This window comes from Apus apus, chromosome 3, assembly GCF_020740795.1.
Source record: "Apus apus isolate bApuApu2 chromosome 3, bApuApu2.pri.cur, whole genome shotgun sequence".
Classification (NCBI taxonomy): domain Eukaryota; kingdom Metazoa; phylum Chordata; class Aves; order Apodiformes; family Apodidae; genus Apus; species Apus apus.
In genome coordinates this window covers 61807420-61829775 of record NC_067284.1, presented here as the reverse complement: position 1 = coordinate 61829775, position 22356 = coordinate 61807420, and the positions used below count along the sequence as shown (strand labels likewise).

General features: G+C 36.0%; 1 protein-coding gene across 16 annotated transcripts in view; it reads right to left on the bottom strand.

The window, feature by feature from the left end:
• CDC42BPA (CDC42 binding protein kinase alpha) overlaps positions 1 to 22356 on the bottom strand; it is a 195505-nt gene that overhangs the window by 69989 nt on the left and 103160 nt on the right. For all 16 annotated transcript variants that reach the window (XM_051614474.1, XM_051614479.1, XM_051614484.1 and 13 more), the window contains exons 7-15: positions 16537 to 16630; positions 15577 to 15777; positions 14760 to 15008; positions 11768 to 11847; positions 11106 to 11272; positions 10528 to 10650; positions 3827 to 3960; positions 1947 to 2189; positions 1594 to 1704 (exon numbers count right to left, since the gene is read on the bottom strand). In XM_051614474.1, coding sequence (XP_051470434.1) covers positions 1594 to 1704; positions 1947 to 2189; positions 3827 to 3960; positions 10528 to 10650; positions 11106 to 11272; positions 11768 to 11847; positions 14760 to 15008; positions 15577 to 15777; positions 16537 to 16630 — 1402 coding nt within the window. The remainder of the gene's footprint in view (positions 1 to 1593; positions 1705 to 1946; positions 2190 to 3826; positions 3961 to 10527; positions 10651 to 11105; positions 11273 to 11767; positions 11848 to 14759; positions 15009 to 15576; positions 15778 to 16536; positions 16631 to 22356) is intronic.

Below are 22356 nucleotides of genomic sequence, written 5' to 3'. Positions count from 1 at the left end.
CATTTTTTTCCCCACAATGAAAAGATACTATTAAGACCATAACACAGACGGTGCAGTACAAGAGAGAGCTGGACGGTATTGTACAGCGGCTTGCAGAACTGGAGTGATATAGTAAACAGAGAATATTTTGAATTGATGTAAGTACAAATTCCACATAGATGTTTTCCTGCATGCCATTTTCAACAGGACAAACAGTGCAACAGAGAAATAATGCATCCTCTGGCACACAGATAGATGCCACAGCTCTGCCTTGGAAGTCTTCCTCTCTCTCTCCCTCTCATGCACACAGACACACACAGAAACCCAAAAAAAATCACCACACAGCAGTTCTTTCATGAGGCAGTTGTGAAGCTGAATAGCGCAATCTGACAGCACTGTTGTAAATATTACTGTATGTGTTGACCTGTATATAAGCTACTATGTATACTGTAATTGCAACAATAACAGACATCAAGTTTTGCACTTGAAAAAAAAGAAGAAAAACCATCAAATACTGCAATGATAGAGCAGGTGGCAAGGGAAAACTTACTATTTAAGTAATGTAATCCATTGAAAATTTTAGAAGACTTCAGGCTTGTCTTTAATGAGATTAGTCTTTTGTTACATGTGCTATTTTGTATTGCTTCAAGGCTTGCATCTTGCCTTTTGCAGATGGTAATAGTAATTTATCTTGGTTAAGAATATGAAGAATCTTACTTAGGATTTTGACACTTACTAGCACCAAATTTTATTGTATAAATATATGCCAAATGCAACACATTAAGCAAGACAATCTTTGTTATTAAAATCATATTAATTACAACTCATGTGGATTACTGTGTTATTCCTCTCCATGTCATAATTTGTTGTTGCTCAGGTGGAAAGAAAAGAGTTGGGAATTTCAGTTTCAATATGCTACCTAAATATTTAACATGCAAAATTTAGTCTAAATTTGCTTGAAATCAACTTAGAAAAGTTGATACTTATGTTGATTTTATACTTACTGTATAAAATCCCAAATCATAGAGTAAAAAAACAGTTAACGTTCTTGGCTTACTTAGTTCTGCTCCTAAAAACACATACACGTGAGATCAGTCTCATAAATATTAACAAACTCTTCATGTTCAATGTTGTTCTTGTGCAAAAACGTCTCAACTTCTGGCTGAGAGGTAGAACACACTGTTACTTTTTCTTTACAGGTATATCAGTTGACATTTATCGTGGAGGAAATCATCCTGCTTTTGACTTACATGCTGAGGAAGAACACAGTACACAAAATATTTATACAGAAACCTGCACTGGCTGCAGGTTTATCTTCAATTACTCAACCCTCCTACATGAAAAAAAAAAAAAAAAAGCTTTTAACACATAAAATTATACTGGAAGCAATTTGGTAAGAAATTATTGAGTATTAAGAAATACTTCAGTAAGCAGCGAACACACTGACCTGAAAAGTACTTTGGGCAAATATTCACTTTTCTGGACAATAATGTGATGCATGTTTACATTAATATTCAGAATCAATTGAAGTCAGAAAAATCTGAAAACAATCAAACAGATTCCAGTCCTAATTGACTAATAAATATGAAGGTGTTAATATCAAAATAGACTAACCTTTAGTCCTTCCACTTCGCTTTCCAACTGTTTAGAGTATTGTTCACTTCTCTCTCGTAATTTCCTATCTTTGGATGCCTCAGCAGCTGCAGCTTCAGCTTGGACTTCCAGCTACAAAAGTACATACGTTTTTAAAATTCTCAATCTTTTTTTCAAAATCTTTTCACAACTTTCAATATAAAAGATACAACTTCAGCACTAAACTGGATGCTTCAAATTCTTAGAAAACAAAATAGTTACTGTTTGAAACAACATTTGAAGTGTTAAAGATTTGCAGATAACATGAAAGAATTACTTTGTCAGAAGATCTTCTACAAAACTACTAGATTATAAACAATCTTCTCACCACTTACTTCTTTTTTAAGTCTCTCTGTTCTGCGTAACTCTTGCCTTAAACTTTCTGCCTTTTGCATCACCACTTCCATTTCTTCCTCCTTATCTCGGAGCTGGCGGGCAAGCTTTTGTTTTTGAGAGTGCAAGTCTGTCAGCCGCTCGTTCATCTCGGAGAACTCCTGCATTGCCAATTTCCGCTGGCTGTGTGCATCTTTCAGCTCTTTGGCTTGGGATTTTAATCTGTCACTAGACTCTGCCAGTTCCTACAGTTTAAAAAAAAGAATTAGGTAATAAACCTAGAAAGCTGCAAGGCCAACTCTGTCTTTCGGTGTGCATCTAACGACTTATCCAGAGTGAATGAAAACTACATATTCCTTTCTTTTCATGAAAGCTTCTACAATACAGATTGTGTGGCTCTATAAATAAAAGAGAAAGAGGCCAGTTTTACACTAGCAAAGTTAGTGAAACTGCGTAAATGTAAAGCAAGTAGGAATTTACTTCATTATTACAGTTTAAACACAAAAGCTTTCAAGCATTTGTACTAAACTATAAAAATACTTTTGCTTTCTTAATTAAAGAATGTCAGCAGCATAATTTTTCAAGGACTACTTAAATTAATAAAAATAATAGTACTTAGCTGCTCAATGATTCAAATAACTTTTTGCATTAATTGAATGGAAGATGCCGCTCTATTAAAACTTCTACTTTAGAAGCTTTTGGAAGCTGACCTGCAATGGCGAGTATGATTTCCCCACACTATACCATAAAATCAATTATTACAGAAAGCTTTAGGCAATAAACACTGCAGTGATTAACAGCAATAGATTATAATCATTCATTTAAAAGAAACCTCTTGAAACAACACTGCTAGTGCTGTGGTAACTCTACAGCACAATTCCTTCACAAAGTTTGCTGTGTCCTAGATCTGTGCTACCACACTACAAATGGGGGACCACAACAGTTTAAATGGTTTAATGATGTTCAGCCAAACAAGAGCAGAACATAGCAAGGAAAAGCGAGACTGAGGATGAAAAGAAGAGCAGCAGGAAAAATTAATATTTGGCACTGTTGACATCTATACAAATTTAAAAGCATTTTCTAAGGTGGTTAAAAAAGAAGTCCTAATCACTACAAGTTGTTTTAGAAGAGAGATGGTCTTTCTTGGACAAACTGGCAGCTTTCAAGGTTTTAAGAACCTTAAGGGTTAAAAGAAACAGTGTTAAATACAGCTGGCACATCAACATTGTATGTGGACTCTAAAACACTGGGCCAATACAATAATGATGAGAAACAGACTAGTGTATTTGACACCTGATTACCAGTTGACTTATGCATGAATACAAAAAAGAGCCACAGAAGACAATATGTTACAAATAAAATAACAAAAAATCAGGGAAATAAAGAAGATTAAAGAAAACCCAGTATTCTTTATCTGTAGTTATTTCAAATTACTTTTAAATTGTCATATTTTGGCAATTTTTTACATATCTCTTCTGGAAACACTTCTGTGACACAGCCTTAATACCATATTTTTGACATTTTTCCCCTGCTACAGTATCATCTATTTTTCAGATTAAATTAGTTCTCTGGTATAGTTCTTCTGTACTCAGTCTTCTAACCACTACCATGATCATCTCAGTCTGAAGCTATAAAACATCTGCAATTTGGATCATGGAGTTGTTCACTATCTGGAAGCAGTCACCTAGGACCACCCAGCAGCCACACATACGTGGAATAAATAATGCCCTTGTCTTAAAAAAAGAAGCAGAAAGCAAAGTAGGTCATGCTACACATTTGTTGTCTGCTTATTGATTCTACACTGGAAAGTTATTTCAAGCAAAATGAACAAAAATAACATAGTCTTCGGAGTTTAGAAGAATTGCTGACAGGATGCTTTTACCTTATTAAGATCTTCCCTCTCTTGCTTCAGCATTCTGACCTGTTTCTCAAAAGCCTTTATTTGTCTGGAAGCATCATCCAATTCTCGCCTTGCAGTGCTGACCTCCTCAAGTTGCTGCTCTAGCTGACCAGAATCTAGAAAATGTGGCAGATTTTTAAATATACTACAGAAAAAAAAATATTATTCTAGAATAGCAGGGTCTAGCTGCTTGAAGCCCCTTTCAGTATCTGTTTCCATTTAATCACAAAACAATGAAATTCTTATTTGGTTTAGAATATAGAGTAGAGATTGTTCCAAATGCCACTCTCTGCTTTTAACAAAACAGAATAAAAGCTCACAGTTTCCTACAAAACAACATAGGAAACTATAACAACTTATTTTTTTACATTATAATAATACGCACTATACATAATACTGTAAAGTATGCTTTAACAAGATCTCTACATTTGACTTTTATGCACAGTGATGTAATATATCATGGATCTTTTATTACACTGTAATTATAAACAGTCTCCCCTCTCTGCCAAATCCCTCAAGAAACAGTAACGGGTCACTCTAGAGCTGGCAAGTGTTCTCTTGTTGATACACTTAAAATTAACTTCAGATTATTTTAGTAATTTCTACTGTGGAAACCAGTTGTGTTTATGTGATCTGCTTTATTACTACTATAAATATAGGAAAACTATTACAGTCAGTTTCTTACCAACTGTCAGTTACTAAATGACAGTACATTTCTACACCACAGCTAAATAATATCATACAAATATGCTCAAATGCTACAACAACAAAAACTGAAAGCCATAAAATATGACAACTGAAAATGTCTGGCTAGGGGGTGTTTGTTTCCTCTCCTAGTCCTTGACTTAAAAGCAAGAATTTAAACCAATATATATATGAAGGTAAGTTAATTCCAAGTGCTATGAAATCACTGGACAATTTGACTTTGATTTCAGCTGTGGCATGTCTTCAGACCACATGTGTTTACCCATAGAACAGGAACCCATCTATACTCTTAGTACTCTTTTACTACAGTTTCATAAATGCAACCCTAAGATACTGTCTCTTGGATAAATAAAATATAAAACCACATATATTTCTAAGAGCTGTAATTTCTGAAACGCAAGAATTTTATAAGCAAATTAATATCATTAACTTATACACAGACAAATATTCACTATTGTTTTAAGTTAAAAATTTGTTTAAAGATTTAGAAGAATGCATTTAAATAAGAAATGTAGCTCAAAGTCAGAAATTACTAACTGCTCTCTTATGAAGTCTACTCTGACGTTACCAGCAAAAAAAAAGTTTATATATTGCTCTTCTGAGCCAAGACAAATCTCTTTTCCATGCATGAAGTACTTTGTTCCACAGCTCTGTTTCTTCTTCCGTCTCTGCCCTTTACATATTTGGCAATATTAAAGATTCCTCAAAATTTAATCATATGTAACTTAGCAAACAAAAATTGTAACTCTGACCTAAAAATTTGAAAGCATATGCTAGCTTGTCAATTCCTGGAAAACTACACAGACAAGACAAATGTATTTTTCTCAATTTAACACAATTTCATGCTAATTTTTATTACCTTTTTAAGCAGGTGTTTACTCTTACAACTCCAGAACAGGCAGTAAAGCAGGTTAAAGAATATAACCGAAGGCTAGTTGTGACATGTGCAGTGAATGGTAATGACCCTAGCTGTTGCTAAGAATTTAGCAAATATATGAAAAACACTCACTATAAGATGTTATTGCAGTATATTTAATTGCCCAAGAAACGAGCCTAGAGAATGAAGTTCAGGTCTGCACCTGAACTGAACCTTCTTACAGTTCATCACATCTAGATTAGGAAATACAGATATTTTAAAGGCCATCAAGAAAACTTAGAACTAGCTCCCCTAAATGTGGAAGCATTCAGATGCGACCATCACTTGGTTTATGTCTGTATTCTGTTGTTAATTTAGTTCTAAAATCACACTAAAAACCTCCATAAAATCAAGAAAAATATAACATTCTTTTTTCCCAGTTTTATCAAATTAGCTTGTATCAGTAACAACTCAAGTGCATTTTAACTAATTGCTGTATTGTCTGGACAAGACAAGGCATTTAAGTATATACTGGGAAAGTTGTGTGGTGACTGGGGATGGATTAGAGAACCCTGCAGCTTCCTCATGTGATCACATTATTTGCTTCCAATCCAAAACAGAAAAGCTGAATGCTTAAGGGATAACCTTCTCTATATCAACTGGCTGCACCAGGCACTGACTTCTTTTAAATTCGAAAGGGGTATCACCTATGTTGGAGAATGTTTCCACACCTACATTTTTTTTTTTTTTTTAATTTTTTATTACCAAAGAAAGACAGTAATACCTTCAGCATTGAAATAAAATTTGCAGCTCAACACTAAGAAACAAATTGCAATTTGAAGCTGATTTTGATCTTTCTCTGTGAAAGGCTGGTCCCATTCAAAAGCTGTTTCTGTAAATGTTTGTCCTAGTTTGAGCCAGGATGAAGACAATTTTCTTTTTAATAATTTTTTTCTTCAGTGAACACTCTATTAAGCAGCACACAAGTTTTCCAGCTAGTGGACCAATAATGCCTGGATGTTTCTAGTTAGTGTGGAGAGACAAAGAGCACTTTGCTCTACATGCTGTATTTCCTACTTTGGACATTTCTAAAGCAGAAGATTCATATCTGCAACCCTCCTAGGAAGGAGGGGACTAGACAGACAGCAAAATTGGTGAACCAAAGCATTCCATTCCATATATCTATGTAGCCCTTAGTATAAAGTCAGGGATCATGGAAGTCAAGCCCTTCTTCTTTCCTTCTCTTCCATTCATGGCTGATGTTCAGGGAGGACTCCATCTATTCATCCCCAGGCGTGTGCATTCCTGACCCTCACACCTCTCCCCTCAGGTCCTGTCTGCTCTGCTGCTCTCTCCAGCAGCGCTCCGGGACCTTTCGGGACTGCTCACAGCTCAGGAGATTCCGTGGGAGTTGGTGGGGGGAGGCAATAAGGTTTTGCACATTCCTGCACCTACTTGTATATATTTGTATGTATCTTTTATCATTAGTATTTCATTAGAGCTGTCTAGTTTAGTTTTCAATCCAGAAAGTCTCTCTCCTTGTTCTCTCTGTCCTGGTTTAAGCCAGAATAAAGCACATTTTCCTTTAACTGATTTTTTTTCCTTTAGAGAACTCTCTTTTAACTAGTAGCAAGTTTTCCAACTAGTGAACTGATAATGCTGAAATGCTTATGTTACTGCTGAGTCATCAAGAGCACTTTGCTCTAAAGCCTCAGATGCTAGAGAAGCAAAACCCCCCATAGGGAGGAGTGGACTAGATGGACAGCAAAATTGATCAAAGTATTCCATTCCATGTATCTATGTAAGATCAGTGTAAGGTTAGGGATCATGGAAGTCAAGCCCCTTCCTGCTTCTTCTCCCTTCTGTTCCGTCCATGGTTGGCGTCCAGGGAGGACTCACTCCATCCATCCATCCATCCATCCATCCATCCATCCATCCATCCATCCATCCATCCATCCATCCCCTTTGATCCCAAGGCCCATGCATTCCTGACCCTCACAACTCTCCTCTCAGCTCCTGTCTGTTCTGCCACTCTCTCCAGCAGCTCCGGGACATTTCAGAACTGCTCACAGCTCAGGAGATGCCACAGGAGTTGCTGGGGATGGGGAGAGGCAATAGGGGTTTTGCACATTCCTGATCATACTTGTATATAATTGTACATATTTTCTCTTGTCATTAGTGTTTAATTACAGCCGTTTTCAACCTAGAAGTCTCTCACTCTTTAATCTCTCTCCTTCCCTACCTGGGTGAGAGGGGGAGGGGATGGAAAGCATTGTTGTCGCTGGTTTGATTGCAGATCCTGAGTCAAACCGTGACAATAATTTATTGGTGCCCAAAAGTGACACTGTATCTTTAGCCCAGGCTATAACTTCTCACTAAGTGGTTAATGTTTAAAATTCCATCTCTGATGGAAGGAATCCCATAGATAGCTAAGGGCAATGCTTCTGCTGAATATGTTGATAGGTTGGAAACAGAACAGACACTTTCTACAATGTTTCTGATGGACCTTTTTCCCAACATGCAGTCATACATATTGTGTGCAGCCAGGATAATTCCGCTTTGTGTAGCTGGTCTTGTTATTGCTTTATGGTTTATTGACAGACTATAGCCATAATCAACCGTGCAATAACCTTTCTAGTGATCATAGGTGTTTTGATACTGATCTGTATGGTGACACTGTATGTATACAGTACAAATCCTCACGTGATTCCACGTGGTCCATGTTGGTAATGGCAGTAGCAGTTTTACCTCTCTGTTTTCTCTCAGTCTGAATCTTCCAGCTCTTGATCTAAATAGCATTGTTTCAGTAGGGATGCTTCTGATGAACGCTTATAATGTATTGTGGACGCATAGAAAAAGATGTTTTCCACTCACTGCCCCTCCTCTACAGGCAAGGCTGTTGCCACCACTGCTACTGCTGCAAAGACCAAGGCCACCCCCACTCAGTCTAAATGAGCAAAAGTTAAAGTTAATCCTGTGACCAAGAGCAAAGCAAAGAAACAAAACAGCCATCCAAAACCACAACAAAACGTTGAACAGTAGAAGATCCCGTTTTGAAAGCAATGTTAAAAGAACTAATCAAAGGAGACTAGGAAGAGTGATGGAGAAGATTCTTCTCAAAAAGATAAAGAAGCAGGCTCTTCTAAAGCACATAAAAGAGCAGGCCACTCTCAAGCAGGTGACAACGATCTTGTCCAACCTTTCTGTCTAAAGGAACTGCACCTCATCAGAAGGGACTTTACCTGCAATGAAGGTGTGAGCTGCTTCTTTGTTGGCTGCACTGATGCTTTGATAGTGGGGCTGATACCTATGACTTGGACAAAGAGAAGCCAAGCAGTTGGAATCCCTGGTCAGAGTTGTTGGCATTGATAGAGCAATTGGTAGTAAGACAGGAACTACCACCCTATGGAGCCAACTTCTTTCAGCTGTAAGGGAGAGATACATGCCTGTAAGGGTGACATCCATTTTGGTGGGTTTTTTTTTTTCCTGTTTGTTTATTTTCCCTTGCCACAGGTAAGATACGGACATAAAACAGAGATACCTCTACTGCCACTTGTTTCTTATTTTTTCTCTCACATAAAATGCAGACGTTTTCCTTTTTGGATTGACATGAGGAGTCAGATTTGCCCTCCCCATTTCTACTGTTCTAGTCCTGATAGCTTTACAGTCTCCATCAATCTTGTACATTTTCCTAAATAAAAAACATATTGCTGTACCTCCTGTCTTCCTCTTTGAAGATGTCTCTGCTCTTAAGATCCTATTTCGAAGAAACCATTATGGAGCAGGCAAGCAGAAGTCCTATGCTACATCAGAAAAATCCATTTAACTTAATTTAGAGCACCAGATCAAGACTACTGAATTAGTAGTATTAGTACCTAGCTTTTAAAATAGGCTTAAAATATCCTAGCTAAACAGACAGGAAATTGATTCACTCACAGCTATTATCAATGTGGTGTTGCAATAAAGAATGAATTGGCAGAATCTAGGAGACTAAGGCTGGAAAAAGATGGAAAGGTGTATATCAGATTTTTCTGAATTTTTCCCTAAATGTCTCCAGTAGCCTCTGTAAAGACATGGGATGCCAGGTTAAATAGATCTTTGCTTTTTTACTTGTTTGGGAGTTCTAAAGAAATTCAGCTCTTTATCTGAACAGATTTAAAACACACTATTAAAATGTAAAGCACTGAGATACTTGATAGCTAAATTTTTATTTATCATAAAATCTTCATGAACTCTCAGAAGCAAAGAAATTAAATGTAAAGGAATGAAACGTTCCATTTTGTATGAAAGGATAGCTCTGCTCATTGACAGCAGAACTGAGAGGTGGTTCTTCTGCCTCTCCTGTCCCTTTCCTCGTATGCTTCTATTGCCTACTTTGTGCTGATTTATCAGATCCTAAATTGATAAAATTCTCTATATCTAAATAGTTTTTACCTTGTTTAATTCAGTGTCAAGGGAGTTTAATTAATGTCAAGAGAGAGTCCAGGGAATGCACAGAGAGAGGAGAGGCCACACAGCTGTGAGCAGGAACCATTATGGCAGCAGAGGTTTTTTTGGTCACTTCTGCTGCTCATGAAACTGGAGCATACATAGTGTCCTCTTGCATGGAAAACACACTTCACTTCTTCCTGTCACTTGAAAAACCCAGTATCAATGTTGCTTCTTGCACACAGCCCACTTCCCTAGAGTTTGAGAAAGGCTCTCTTCCAAGAAAATACCCTGAAAACTATGTCCAGTTTGAACTAGCTTTTACTTCACATCCAGTTACAATGAACTTAGCAACAGCACACTATAAACTTCCATGGTTTCAAAGAGAATACAATCAAAATACCCTTCTAAGGAAAATTCAATAGAAAATGAGATAACAAAAAATATCAATTATTAAATCGTAACAAGCCATTCTTCCATCAAATATTTTTAAAAGCATTGAAATTGCTAAGCTAAAGTCTTCACCCTTGTGTTTACTCAAGTAAGAAAGAAACAACACCTTCCTTTAGAAGTAAATGAGGAATAAAAATAGACTGCAAGACTTTTAAATAGCATAAGTAGCATTGCCTTGGGAGAAAAAATCTTGTCAAAATAGTTTCCTGTTACAGTGTTTACATTATTATTTGTAACATACCTGTTACCTGTTTCTTCAATGTTTCAATTTCTTCTTTCAAACTTTTGATTTCTAAATCTTTGCTTGCTGTTATTGGGCCATCCACTGTTGAATACTGCAGAGCCTGGACTGTTTGGGTGGACTCTAGAAAAAGATGGAAGAGAGAGGGACAAACTACACTCCTGACATCTGAGGAGGTAAAGAACATACCAGTGATAAATTAAGACCTGAAAAAAGATATTCCACTGAGGATTCTGCAATTTATGATTTCCAACTACTAAGTGCCAATTTTTCAGTAATTGTCAGCCGGACAAATTAAGTTCTTAGAGGTTTCAAGAATGAAATCTTTATGCCACAGTAACCAAGGCACAGTGCAAAGTTACCATGTTATAAAGAGTGGCATACTCTGAATATTTCAAGTATAAAGAATAACAGAAGTTCAAATTTGTCAATGGAAATAATGAAGAGAATACTCTTCTGCTAGAAAGCATTCCAAAAGGTTTATTTTTTTTTCCAAATTATAAACCATACTGTACAAAGCTGTAAGCTAACCCAAGTAAAAAAAGTGATTGATTAATATTTTTTTTTAATTAATATACCTTGCAGTTTTCTACTAAGTTCAAGCTTTTCCTGTTCTAGACGTCTTATTCTCCTCTCATAAGCTTCTGTTGCTAAACTGTCTTCTAAAGTTCTTTGAATGCTGGCATCAAGATCCATGGAGTGTGGTCCAGCTGTCAGTCTTAGACAGCTGCGGTCTGAAAGCACACTGGGGAAAAAAACAGGCTGTGTTTTAAAAAACTGTAAAACATAAATCAACCAACAAATATGATCAAGGACTTCCTTGTGACTGCTTAATTTAGCAGTAGACAAACAGGACAAATAGCACAGTAATACCAAAAATCAATAAAAGTACAATTTCCGTTTAGACTTACAAGAGTTTCAAAGGACTAGAAATAAAACTGTTTTTAAAATCTAATAAGCTAAGTTCTCTCTGGGTCCACAAATCTGCTCTTAACTTTGGCATATGCAGTTAAAATTATACATTGTTTGAAAAACCTTTTGGACCAAAACTCTGAGAACAGATGCTTACCTTTAAATTCACATCAATTTCATCTGCAGAGAATTAATTCTTTTGGACAGACAGCATTTTAAGTTACAGTCTAGCAATTTCCTCAATAAACCACATTCTTTGGTATCTGTTTTCAGTTGTTTCAGAGACACAAGGTATAATGCACCTATTCTACAGACATTTTTAACTTACCAGCTACTTGTATATGTGAAACCCACAAATGGTAGATGATGGCCAGAAAATGCAGTGTGTGACGGTGGAGGCATTGTTTCCTAGAAAGATAATAGGACAGTTGAGTAAGTAACACCCTACTGGACTTAAAAGAGATATATTTATTTTGTATAATCATGTGAAGTGTCTGTGATAATACAATATTAACTATATTCACATTCACATTAGCTACAGCCCAAACATGAAACGACATCACCTAAACCTATTTATAATAGAATTAACATACAAATATATGATGGCATAAAAATGCTTATCTCATTAAATTGGCTGCTGCTGGAGGAAATAAGAATATCACACATATCAAAAGCCAATTATTTATTTATTTATTTATTTCCAAGAAGGTCTTAGGACGAGGAGTATTACTTTTTATTTCCTTCTATACTCTGCTCTGCTATTTAGTCAGTAGGGCTTCCTGCCTCCACATTTACCAACTCCACTTCTGAATGGTTCACCCCTATTTGGAGAAAACAACAGTCAGACATTTATTAGAAAAAAGCAATACAACAGGGTTTTCTAATCCTATCAGTGCTTTGACCATTTCTTCCTTCATTGCTCCTTTTTCCTGCCAAAGAACTACAAACCAAGACAAATCTTTGAGCTTCTACTTAGGCTAAAATCACCCTGTTGCTACATTATTAAAAAAGTTATAAATTCTAGTATTCTTTAATATACTGTTAAAAGTTCCCTGTTTAATCCTGAGATGCAAGGTTTATATTGCTATACTAACAGTCATTAAGAGAAACTCCCTAAGAAGATTATTATATTGAAGTGCTAAATTGTTCTAAATTTTAAGAAAATATAACAATATATTTTTTTTTTTTCAAACAATCAAACAAAAAGAGCCAGTTGTATATTTTTACATGAGAAAAAGCCTGTATTCAAAAGAAATCCAAAAGTACCTTTTTGGTACTGACTTCGGCTATTTTGCATCACAACCTCAACCTTTTCGCAGACAAAAATCTTCACACGGAAAAAGAGTTCCCAGAAGAAAAAGCAACACCAATGATGTGGCTAGAGTTTCTAAGTAGATCAAGTCTACACTGTTGGGTATTTTGGAAACCAAGGACAAGACTAAATGAGAAAGCCTTACCTTTACACTAATCCACAATAAGAATATCAATTATTCACACAATAGTTAGGAAAAAAATATTTACTTATCTTTCATATTTAGTTTTCATCCGTCATACATTTCAGTTTTAAAACTGTCTTTATGAATAACTTTTAAGAAGACAAAATGTACAATGGTGTGTAACAGCACACATGACAGCTTTCCGTTACCACGCAGGTAACAATGTTACCTCTAAAATATTCTATCTATTGATAACAATGTAAGATTCTGTAAAAGAATTTGCTTCTTTGCTGATTCTCTGGCAGAGATCAAAATACTTACTTCCTGCTACTTGAATTTACACAACTTACTTGTGTAAATTCAACTGTATTACTATACTGACAAAATTATAACTGAATCCATGTCTGTGATGCCTAACAACAAGGCTAAAGAAAGAAACCTGGCGAACTTAGGCTGCCTAACAACACTGTTCTGCCTTTTGTGTTCATGTGCACTTTTAACATCCTGTTTGAATTTCATTATTACACATAAAAAATTTCTCCATGGGACCACAGTCTCATTCCAAGTTCAGGCAGAACAATAACAATCATGACTTTTCAACATTGCCTTCTTAAATCTTTCAAGTCAGGTCAAGGACAATAGAAAGGGCTTCTTCAAATACAAAGCAGATAAAAACTAACACTAGAGGCAATAAAAGCCCACTACTGAATGAGGTGGGTGCCCTGGAGACAGAGGATATAAAGAAGGCAGAGGTACTGAATGCCTTCTTTGCCTCTGTCTTTACTCCTGCAGACTCTCCCCAGGGGCCCCAAATCCCTGTAGCTGTTCATGGACAAAATAGCGTGCAAACTAAGTTGTAAAGGGAAGTGGGCAATACCAGACGCAAGTAAAGAAAAAAGGAGGAAAAAATTTAATAAAATGAAAGTTATTCTATGCAGCTACAGTGATTTGCTTCATCTGCCTACATGAAAGGACTCTCAGATTTCATGCTCGACAGTGCATGTATCTACTACTGGATTTCATCTAGTCAAAGTTTTCCATGTTTTACCAAACAGCTGGAGAAAAGAGAATGCAAACATGATCATCTTGCAATTCATGTTGTCAGGAAGTGACACTGAGATACACGGACAGTTCAGAAAACAAAAGCAAAAGTTATGAAAATGCTTCACCTCACATGTAAACAAACAGCAGGTTTCTGAATCTTCCAACAAGCATGAAAAAAAAAGTATTTCCAATGAGACAACACAAGGCACTCCTCTGATGCTAAGATGATAACATGTTGAAGTTTCTCTTCAAAAGTATAGAAACACTAAGTTTGCTAAAAAACAGTAGTTGCAAAACTTTTTAAGCAAAAGGCAAAATAATTTTTCTCACTAAGATTGCTACTGAAGAAATGGCTGTAATACTTCTTCAAAATTTCTCAAAACTCAAGTCAGAAAACAAGCTGTAAAAATTTTAGTGGGAATGAGCTGAATGGAATCTAACAGAGATACAAGGAATTAAAACAGAGCACTACAATAAAATGCTTTATGCAAACATTACGTATAAGTCTCAAAAATGCTCTGCCAGAAATACTGCGTCTTACAGACCATCTAGATATATTATTCTTTATAAGACATGGACACTAAGAACTTGTCACTGTAAGTGACAGATGTATGTGTTAAATATGTGTGAAGTTACAATTAATCTGCAAAATACAACGGCACTAATCAATTCTTACACACGTATGTTTGGAGGAACAACCTTCAAACTGTGCATGTATTCCACCCCAGTTCTTCAAAGCAGCACTTTGCTGCTTATGCAGAACAAAGTGAACACACTGAAATAAACTGTCCTTCATATCCCACAAAAGTAGATTTGTCAAAATGTTAATTCTGTACTTACAGAATTTTTTAAGCAATCATCATCCACATCAAAGTTTGATGTATCAGTGGGGCTGCTGACTTCTGGGATGTAAGGCGCCTCACAGTTTCTAATGTTGTCCCAGTCAATTCCAGCAAAAAAAGGATGGTTCTTAAAGTCTTCTATCCCATTTTGTCCAAGTCGATGCTCTCTGCTACAAATGAGCCTTCGGATGAGGTCCTTTGCACTTTCAGAGACATCTGTCACTTGAGTAGGAAACTGAAACCTCTCCTTAAAGATTAGAAAAAGAGAGAAGAGTTTATTACCAAGAAAGAAAAATCACCCTTGTAAATGAAAATTATTATGTAAGAAAAGAAATGTATAAATCCTCCAGCTCTTAAATATATGCAGTAAGGTTTCTAGGAAAACTACTTCCCCAAGTTTTTTGTCTCCTAGTTTTTCTTCTCTATTTAAATTTCTCTTAACACTGTTGCATTCTACAGCTACCTCAATATGGAAGAACATTTAAGAATCTTCTGCATAAGCCAGTCAATGGATCTCGCCAGAAGAAAGTAACACATAAGGAGTGATGTAATATAGCCAAGATTTAGTTCAATCTATGGAGTAACACCCACATTTCCAAATCCAGATTTTTAGTTTTTAACTGCTTTATCCTAAAGCAAAGACATCTGCAATCCATAACTATAAACTTACAATGTGGAAATATATTTTTTGTTCTACATAGATGAACATTAAAGTAATTAGTACATTAAACCCCATTTAAAAATAAGCCTCCAAGTTACCCTATTGCTTATTTAAAATTAGCTTAGAGAGCGACAGAAAGAGAAAGTGCACTAACTTTGTGGTTCATTATTTTCCCATACGTCTCCACCAAGGACTCAGCATAAAAGGGTGTTTCTCCGTAAAGCATTTCATACATGCAAACGCCTAGGGACCACCAGTCACACTCGGGCCCATACTTCCCTTTTCCATCTTCCATGGCCTGCAAGATTTCTGGAGAGATGTAGTCTGGTGTTCCAACTGCCACTGACGATTGGACCTGTAGAAGTTACATTTTCTGGACTAAAATAAACTTCCATCACTACATACACTGCTGTTTGTGGCACTGTGCATGTATATACAAATTTAGCCTAGAGTTCCGGTTATAAAAGGAACAACTAAACACAATCAAAAAGGCTTCTAAATTCATACAGAAATACAAAAGCATCCAAGGCACTACATTAAAAGGTATCCCAAAAACATACTTTTGCTAAACTCAGAAATATTTAACAACTGAGAAAGAACAAAGCTATCAATGCTTAGAGTTGTTATTAACTAACTATAGATTAGGTAATCACATATATTCACTCAAATACTTTGTAACACTGGGACATGATTAACACACAGGAATTACATTCTAGGCACACCTACTTACTGTGCAAGTTCAAATATACTACTCAAATATTATGATATGCTAATAATATCTCATTCTTCTTGGACTAAAGCTTACATTTGCAATAAAGATTAGAGTTCAGAGTTCAAAACTTAAGAGATTCATATTTCATCAACAAACCTACTCAGTACTAAGAGTGCAGCTTCTCTTTTTTTGAGTTGACTATATGCATCTAAAAAGCTTTTAATATACTGTAAATCCAAGCAAAGTGCAGTCATATTTTGAACTGAGGTTAGTTACATACCGACACCATTACAATTCCATTTTGTTTGACATAAGGCACCTTTTCTCTTTATTAGTACATGCTTTAGCAGCCAGCAAAGGACTTAAAAGGTGTTTAGGAATGTAGAATTCTTTCTAATTTACCGTTCCATCTTCCATCAGTTTCAGACAAGAACCAAAATCTGCTAATCGAATATGTCCGTTCATATCCATCAAAATGTTGTCTGGTTTGATATCCCTGCAAATAAACACATTTCAGAATTACCAAAAAAATTGCATAACACAGTCCAAGCATTAACTCTACAACACCTTATCATTCAAACCCAGCAACAAATCAGTAAGATGGAACACAACAATCTGAATCAGAGACATTTCATAATGGGTGCTGTAGATCAAATCATATAATGCCTGATAATTTTAGCAAGAATTGTGTGCTCAAATTCCTCTAATCTCTCACAAGGAGATAGAAGAATCTTACTTGCTTTAAACTTTTGTACATAAACTTATCAAATAATCTAAACAATTTGAGTGAACAGCTCTCCGGTGAAAGATGCATGCTTATACTGGAACAATCAATAATCTCTAAGTTTTACTATTGAGCAATGATTCATGAAACCCTAAAATAATGAAACAACTTTAAAATTTAGTGTCTTTCATTGACATTTTCCTCTTGTGTGCCTCTCAGTTTACTATGTATGTCTATCACACTTCTGCTAAAATGACCAACAAAGCCACGGTGCACACTGCTGCCTCTCTGCTTGGCCAAATTCTGCAGCTGTCTCATTCAGGTTACAATACACATGGAAAAATTACCCCAATTTTGAAAATCTGAATATTTATTTTTTGCCTCATGTTTTACAGATACCTAAGTATCCTGAAATAGAGATAGTGAATGTCATTAAAGTACAGTTATTAGAAATACCCATTAAGTTACATCTTTTAAATATACGACATTTTACATTCTTACTCTAACCTTACCTTATATATTTAAAAGTTACATTATGACTGTATGAATAAAGCACTACAAACACTTTCTCAGAGAGCATTTATAAGCCATAAGATAAAATCCCCTAAAAAGAAAAGCAACAAACAAGTGAAGCCGTGACTTTGCTTCATTCCCTGGACAACTTAAAAATTTATGTCATCAGTCGGTTTGCAGACAAATTTCAAAATATTCACAAGCTAAGATATTGATATTGCACTTGACAGCAAGGTTTTGTTGAATTTTTCAGGTTTTTTAAAATAAAAAACAACTTGCAAATATTTACTGAGAATTTATAATGGCAAAAAAATTAGAAACACACCTTAAACAACATTATAGAAGGAACTGCATGAAGTTGTCATGGTGTTATAGACTCTGCGACAATTAATTTGGTAACAACATGTTGTTTTGAGGAAAAGTACTTTCTCAATTTGTATCCAAAGACAAGAAGGCAGTGGCTCATCCTGGAAACAAATTTTTGCTACATTCCAAATGTGCAGAAACATTTAAAAAGCAAAAAGCAAACACTGCTTAAGAAACCATACTTTTGCATCTCGCAAATAAGCTAAGGACAACTCTTTACAAAGCAAGTAATAAAAATTAACTAAGTCCATTCTCCAAATAACATTCTTCCACTTGATTTTTGATGACTCTGAATATGCCAAAGAACTGCAACTTCCAGATTGAGATAGTTTTATTTCTTTTACATTCACCCACCAAAAACATTCCTTAAACATGTTCCTAAATAAAAACAACCACATGCTATTGATACCTCTGGAATTATAACTTCAGTTTAAAACACTTTGCAAAATCATGCCCTTTAAAATCAAGTTCTTCTTAGCAGCTGGACCTAGTTTAAGCAAACAAAAACATGAGTCACCCCTGAGGCTTCATTATCCATGTTTTAATTTTAATATATTCCCAAGAGAAATAATAACAATAATCATCCCAGCCTCCCCCATTCAATCTCACAAAACAGCAGAAAACATGAAAAATCTCAATCTGTTGTCAACACTGCAAAAACAAACCTGCAAACAACACTGAAAGCACTCAGAGGAACAAGTATTTCTTGCAAAGTGAAGTTTGTAAGGCTCAGTAATAAACTCACAAGAACAATTTTTATAGCTAAGGAAAAAAAGAGACCAACTTGATGCATATAAATTCTTTTCAGCCCTTGTAACAAAAGGTACAGGTTATGAACAACTCCTCTGAATTCAACTGAACTGTGTTAATAAAATAGTTTACAGTTTGAAAGACAAGAATTGCTGGCATCTGCAGAGCAGAGTAGCCTACAGGCAAAGGGGAAGTTCAGAAAATGATAAGCCTCAGAAGGGAACAAGGAAAGGGAGTAATTACTGCCTGCATAACTGAAGAGTTTAAAGGTGGTGATTATGGGGAAAGATAATATACCAAACCCCATACCTCTACTGAGCCTGCAGTTGTTAGATTGCATTAAAATTATGAGGTTTGTTTCAGGTGGGTTTTTTTGGATGACATTTGGTGATGCTTCTTTAGTGATAAGAACTGATTCTTCTCCTGTTCTAAACAGAGCATGGTCTTCCCTCTTCACACTCCATATTCCCTGCCTTATCCCAGTTTCTTCACTGTATGAACTTGTTTCCTCTTCCCACGCTTCCATCTCAGTGGTAGCTTCATTTCTATCATCCCTTGACTCCAAGACTCACCTCAAAATTTGAGATGTCCAATGCTCCAGGGCCTATCAAACCTGAATCTCTTCCCTTTACTTCCTTCTTTCACTCTCAGCTTCTTCACTCCTGAGCCCTTGCCTCCAGGCATGTGCACATTTAACTAATTTTATTTTTTTTTCTCCCATCTCAGTTCTCAGCAGCCTATATTTCCCCATAGACACTACCCAGATTTCCTTCTCATTCTCACTGGCTTCCTTTTCCTCTAATCCTTGCTATCCTCTTTCATCATGTCCACTTTTTGTTCTGTTGCACAGGAATCTTCTTTGGCACAAAAAGGCAGAGAGCACAATTAACAACAAGGAGCCTCCACACTGTCTATTTATCTGCATCTCCCAAAACTGCAGGGCAATTGCTGTAATTTTTACAGCTCTGAAACAGCAGAAGAAAACTGAAAAGCATTAGGGACCAAACTGCACGTGTTGCTTGAAATTCCTAACAACTGGCATACTCTGGGGAAGATTATAACCTGAAAATAGCTAGGTGGGGGACAAAAGAATTAAAATATGTCCATGACTAAAGGAAGATTCTCTCCTGGATTTCAACTGTGGCTCCATAGCACAGAGCAGAAGAATTTCTCACAGGGCTTGCAAGAATTATTTTATTAATTTAAATCTACATGCAATGCATGTTTATTGATCTTGTTCCTGGAGAGAATGACACCAAGGAAGGAAAATTCCAGAACAAGTAGCTAAAATGTGGCAAAAGTAATGAGCAAATAATGAAGAGTTATATGGTTTAGTGAATAGATCACTGAGCTGAATCTCTGTAGATACGAGTTGCTGGGTGATTGGCAAAGAGTTACTGGCCAAACCATTTCAACATCACTCAATGTTAACCCTGGTGCTCAGTCAGGCAAAAAATATCTCCCTAGAAGGCTATGGACCACTAATAGTTGAATAACCTTGTAATTAGTTCACTATAATAGAAGAAAAATGTCTGGTCACTTGAAATATGAAATAATAATTCAGTTTCAAGAATTACAAGCATTTGGAAGCCATTTTATGAACCAGATTTATAGTGGGAACAAGTACTGAATTGGGGGAATTGCTCTGACACCACTGTGTCCTCTGGAGTCTCTTGGTTCTACCAAGTCACAGGCAGTTCAGCTTTACTCTTTGAGAGCAGCTTCTGTCAGAAATCCAATGTGCAATGCCTACAGAATGCCAGATTTTGAGCTGGTACAAGCTCTTCAAGCATATCCCACAGTCAATTAAGGGTACATGGGTAACCAGCATATCCAATGAAATAAAAAACTTGTGGCATTGCCACCTGAGGATGTGAACAGGGCAAGGACTGCCATTCTGCTTTCTTTTAATATTTTTTTTCTTTTTCTTTTTTTTTATGAGTAATGTAACAGCATCAAAGGAGCTAGAAGTATAGACCAATTAAACTTTTTTTAAAACATGTATGTTCATTTCAACCATGACTGCAACACAGAGCATAGGAGTGCCTTCTGTTTTCCTGAGCTGCATTGGCCTTGACCATAGGAGAAAAACTGCATTGCACAGTAGCTTGGATAAAGTGATGTGCTTTGTTTTGTAGACTTCTGATATTTGCTTCTGTTCATCTGAAGAATGCTATAAGAGTAAACAAACAGTGTGATACTGGAAACTTCACCTGCATGGAAAATGAGTGTTGAGGATTAAGAGAAAATAAATTGAAAAAACTTTCCTTAATCATTTCTCATAATTCTTCTTGGCTTAATTTAGGGAGTTGTTCTTCAGACTGGCATATTTACCTGGATGACTTCACTCACCTCTCTTTAAAACAATTTACTTTCTTAAGCTGTAATTAAACCCCAAACATGTTACATACTGTGTTAATATAAACAACATTCTGAAATGGGACTACAGCAGACATCTGAATTATTGCCATTCATTTTTGTTTCTCTGCTAATATGCCAGAATAGAGTTCAATTTTAGCAAGACTTATGAAGAAGCATTCCCTCAGAGATGTACTAAAACCATAGCACATTCCAGCTGTAAAGCAAACTAAAATGAATTTTTAATGTGTGAATGTATTTTTTTGTGCATTCATTTTTTATGCTATATGAAACTTCAGGAATTGTGAGCTCTTGCATACTGAAGCTTGGAACAGACAATTCCCTTAAATTTCTTCCATCTTGAATTACTGATGATCTCACTGTTTCAAAGTATACCTGTTCCTGAGTGTCATTTTTTGAATAATTGAATCAATGTTGCATAGTTATTTGCAAGAGCATGCAGAATTCCTCAAGTCTACAGCAAAGGAACAACAGATTCCAGGAGAATCTTAAGTTTGTTTCATAGGGAGCCTCATGGAGGCAGGAGACCAGACAAACAGAAAGGAAGATAAATCAAAAACAGAGTAACATTTAATGCAAGAACTATAACACAACGGTTAAACAGTAGTCGTGTCAGACACTAGCAAAGATTATGCCAATGGACCACCTCACAGACCCATATGTTTAAGTTTAAGCAATAAAAACTCTTTCGGCATTAAATAATTTGTGACCAGTAGGGATCCCTCTTCTTGGTAACTGTATAGTTACAATGCAGAATATGCTTGCTCTGGTTTCTATAACGTTTTGGGTTTGTTTTGGTTTTGTTTGGTGGGGGTTTTTTGGGGTGCTTTTTTTGTTGTTGTTGTGGGTTTTTTTTGTGTATGTGTGGTGGGGTTTTTTTGTGGTTTTATTTGTTTTGTTGTTTTCTTTTGTTTGTGGGGGTGTGTTTTTTTTTTTCTTTTCCCTCCAAAAAAACCCAAAACAATCAGGAGGAAAAGGAGGAAGAGGTGAGCTCTTCTCTGTAACTAAAATGAACAAAAGGTGGCCAAATGGCACAAGGGGACACCTCTCAATATGTCCAATGTGTCCTCATTGGAATAAACATTTCAGATGCTAATGAGGTGTCCTCACGTACACAGCTGAGCTCTTAGAAAAGCAGCAGAAATGGAATTACAATAAAGGGGCATATGTGGTGCTAAATTCAACAACTGCAATATGAGCTGAGCCTGAAGGAAGAAATGGACCTGTCTGAAATCAAAGGAGCAATTTGACAACTGAGCTAACAGTTTATTTAACCCACTGGAAAGGAAGCGATAGTTTGGAGAACTACTTTTTATTTCTAATGTTAACATTAAAAAAGCATGGAATTAAATTAATTTTCCTAAATGGGTCACATGTCCCAAGACATGCTGTCCTTGAACAGTAAAGAACAAAGTTAATAGCTTACATTACATAATTTTTCTGTGAAATCTTCACATTAACAGTATTTTTTTAATGCTACCAGTGCAAAT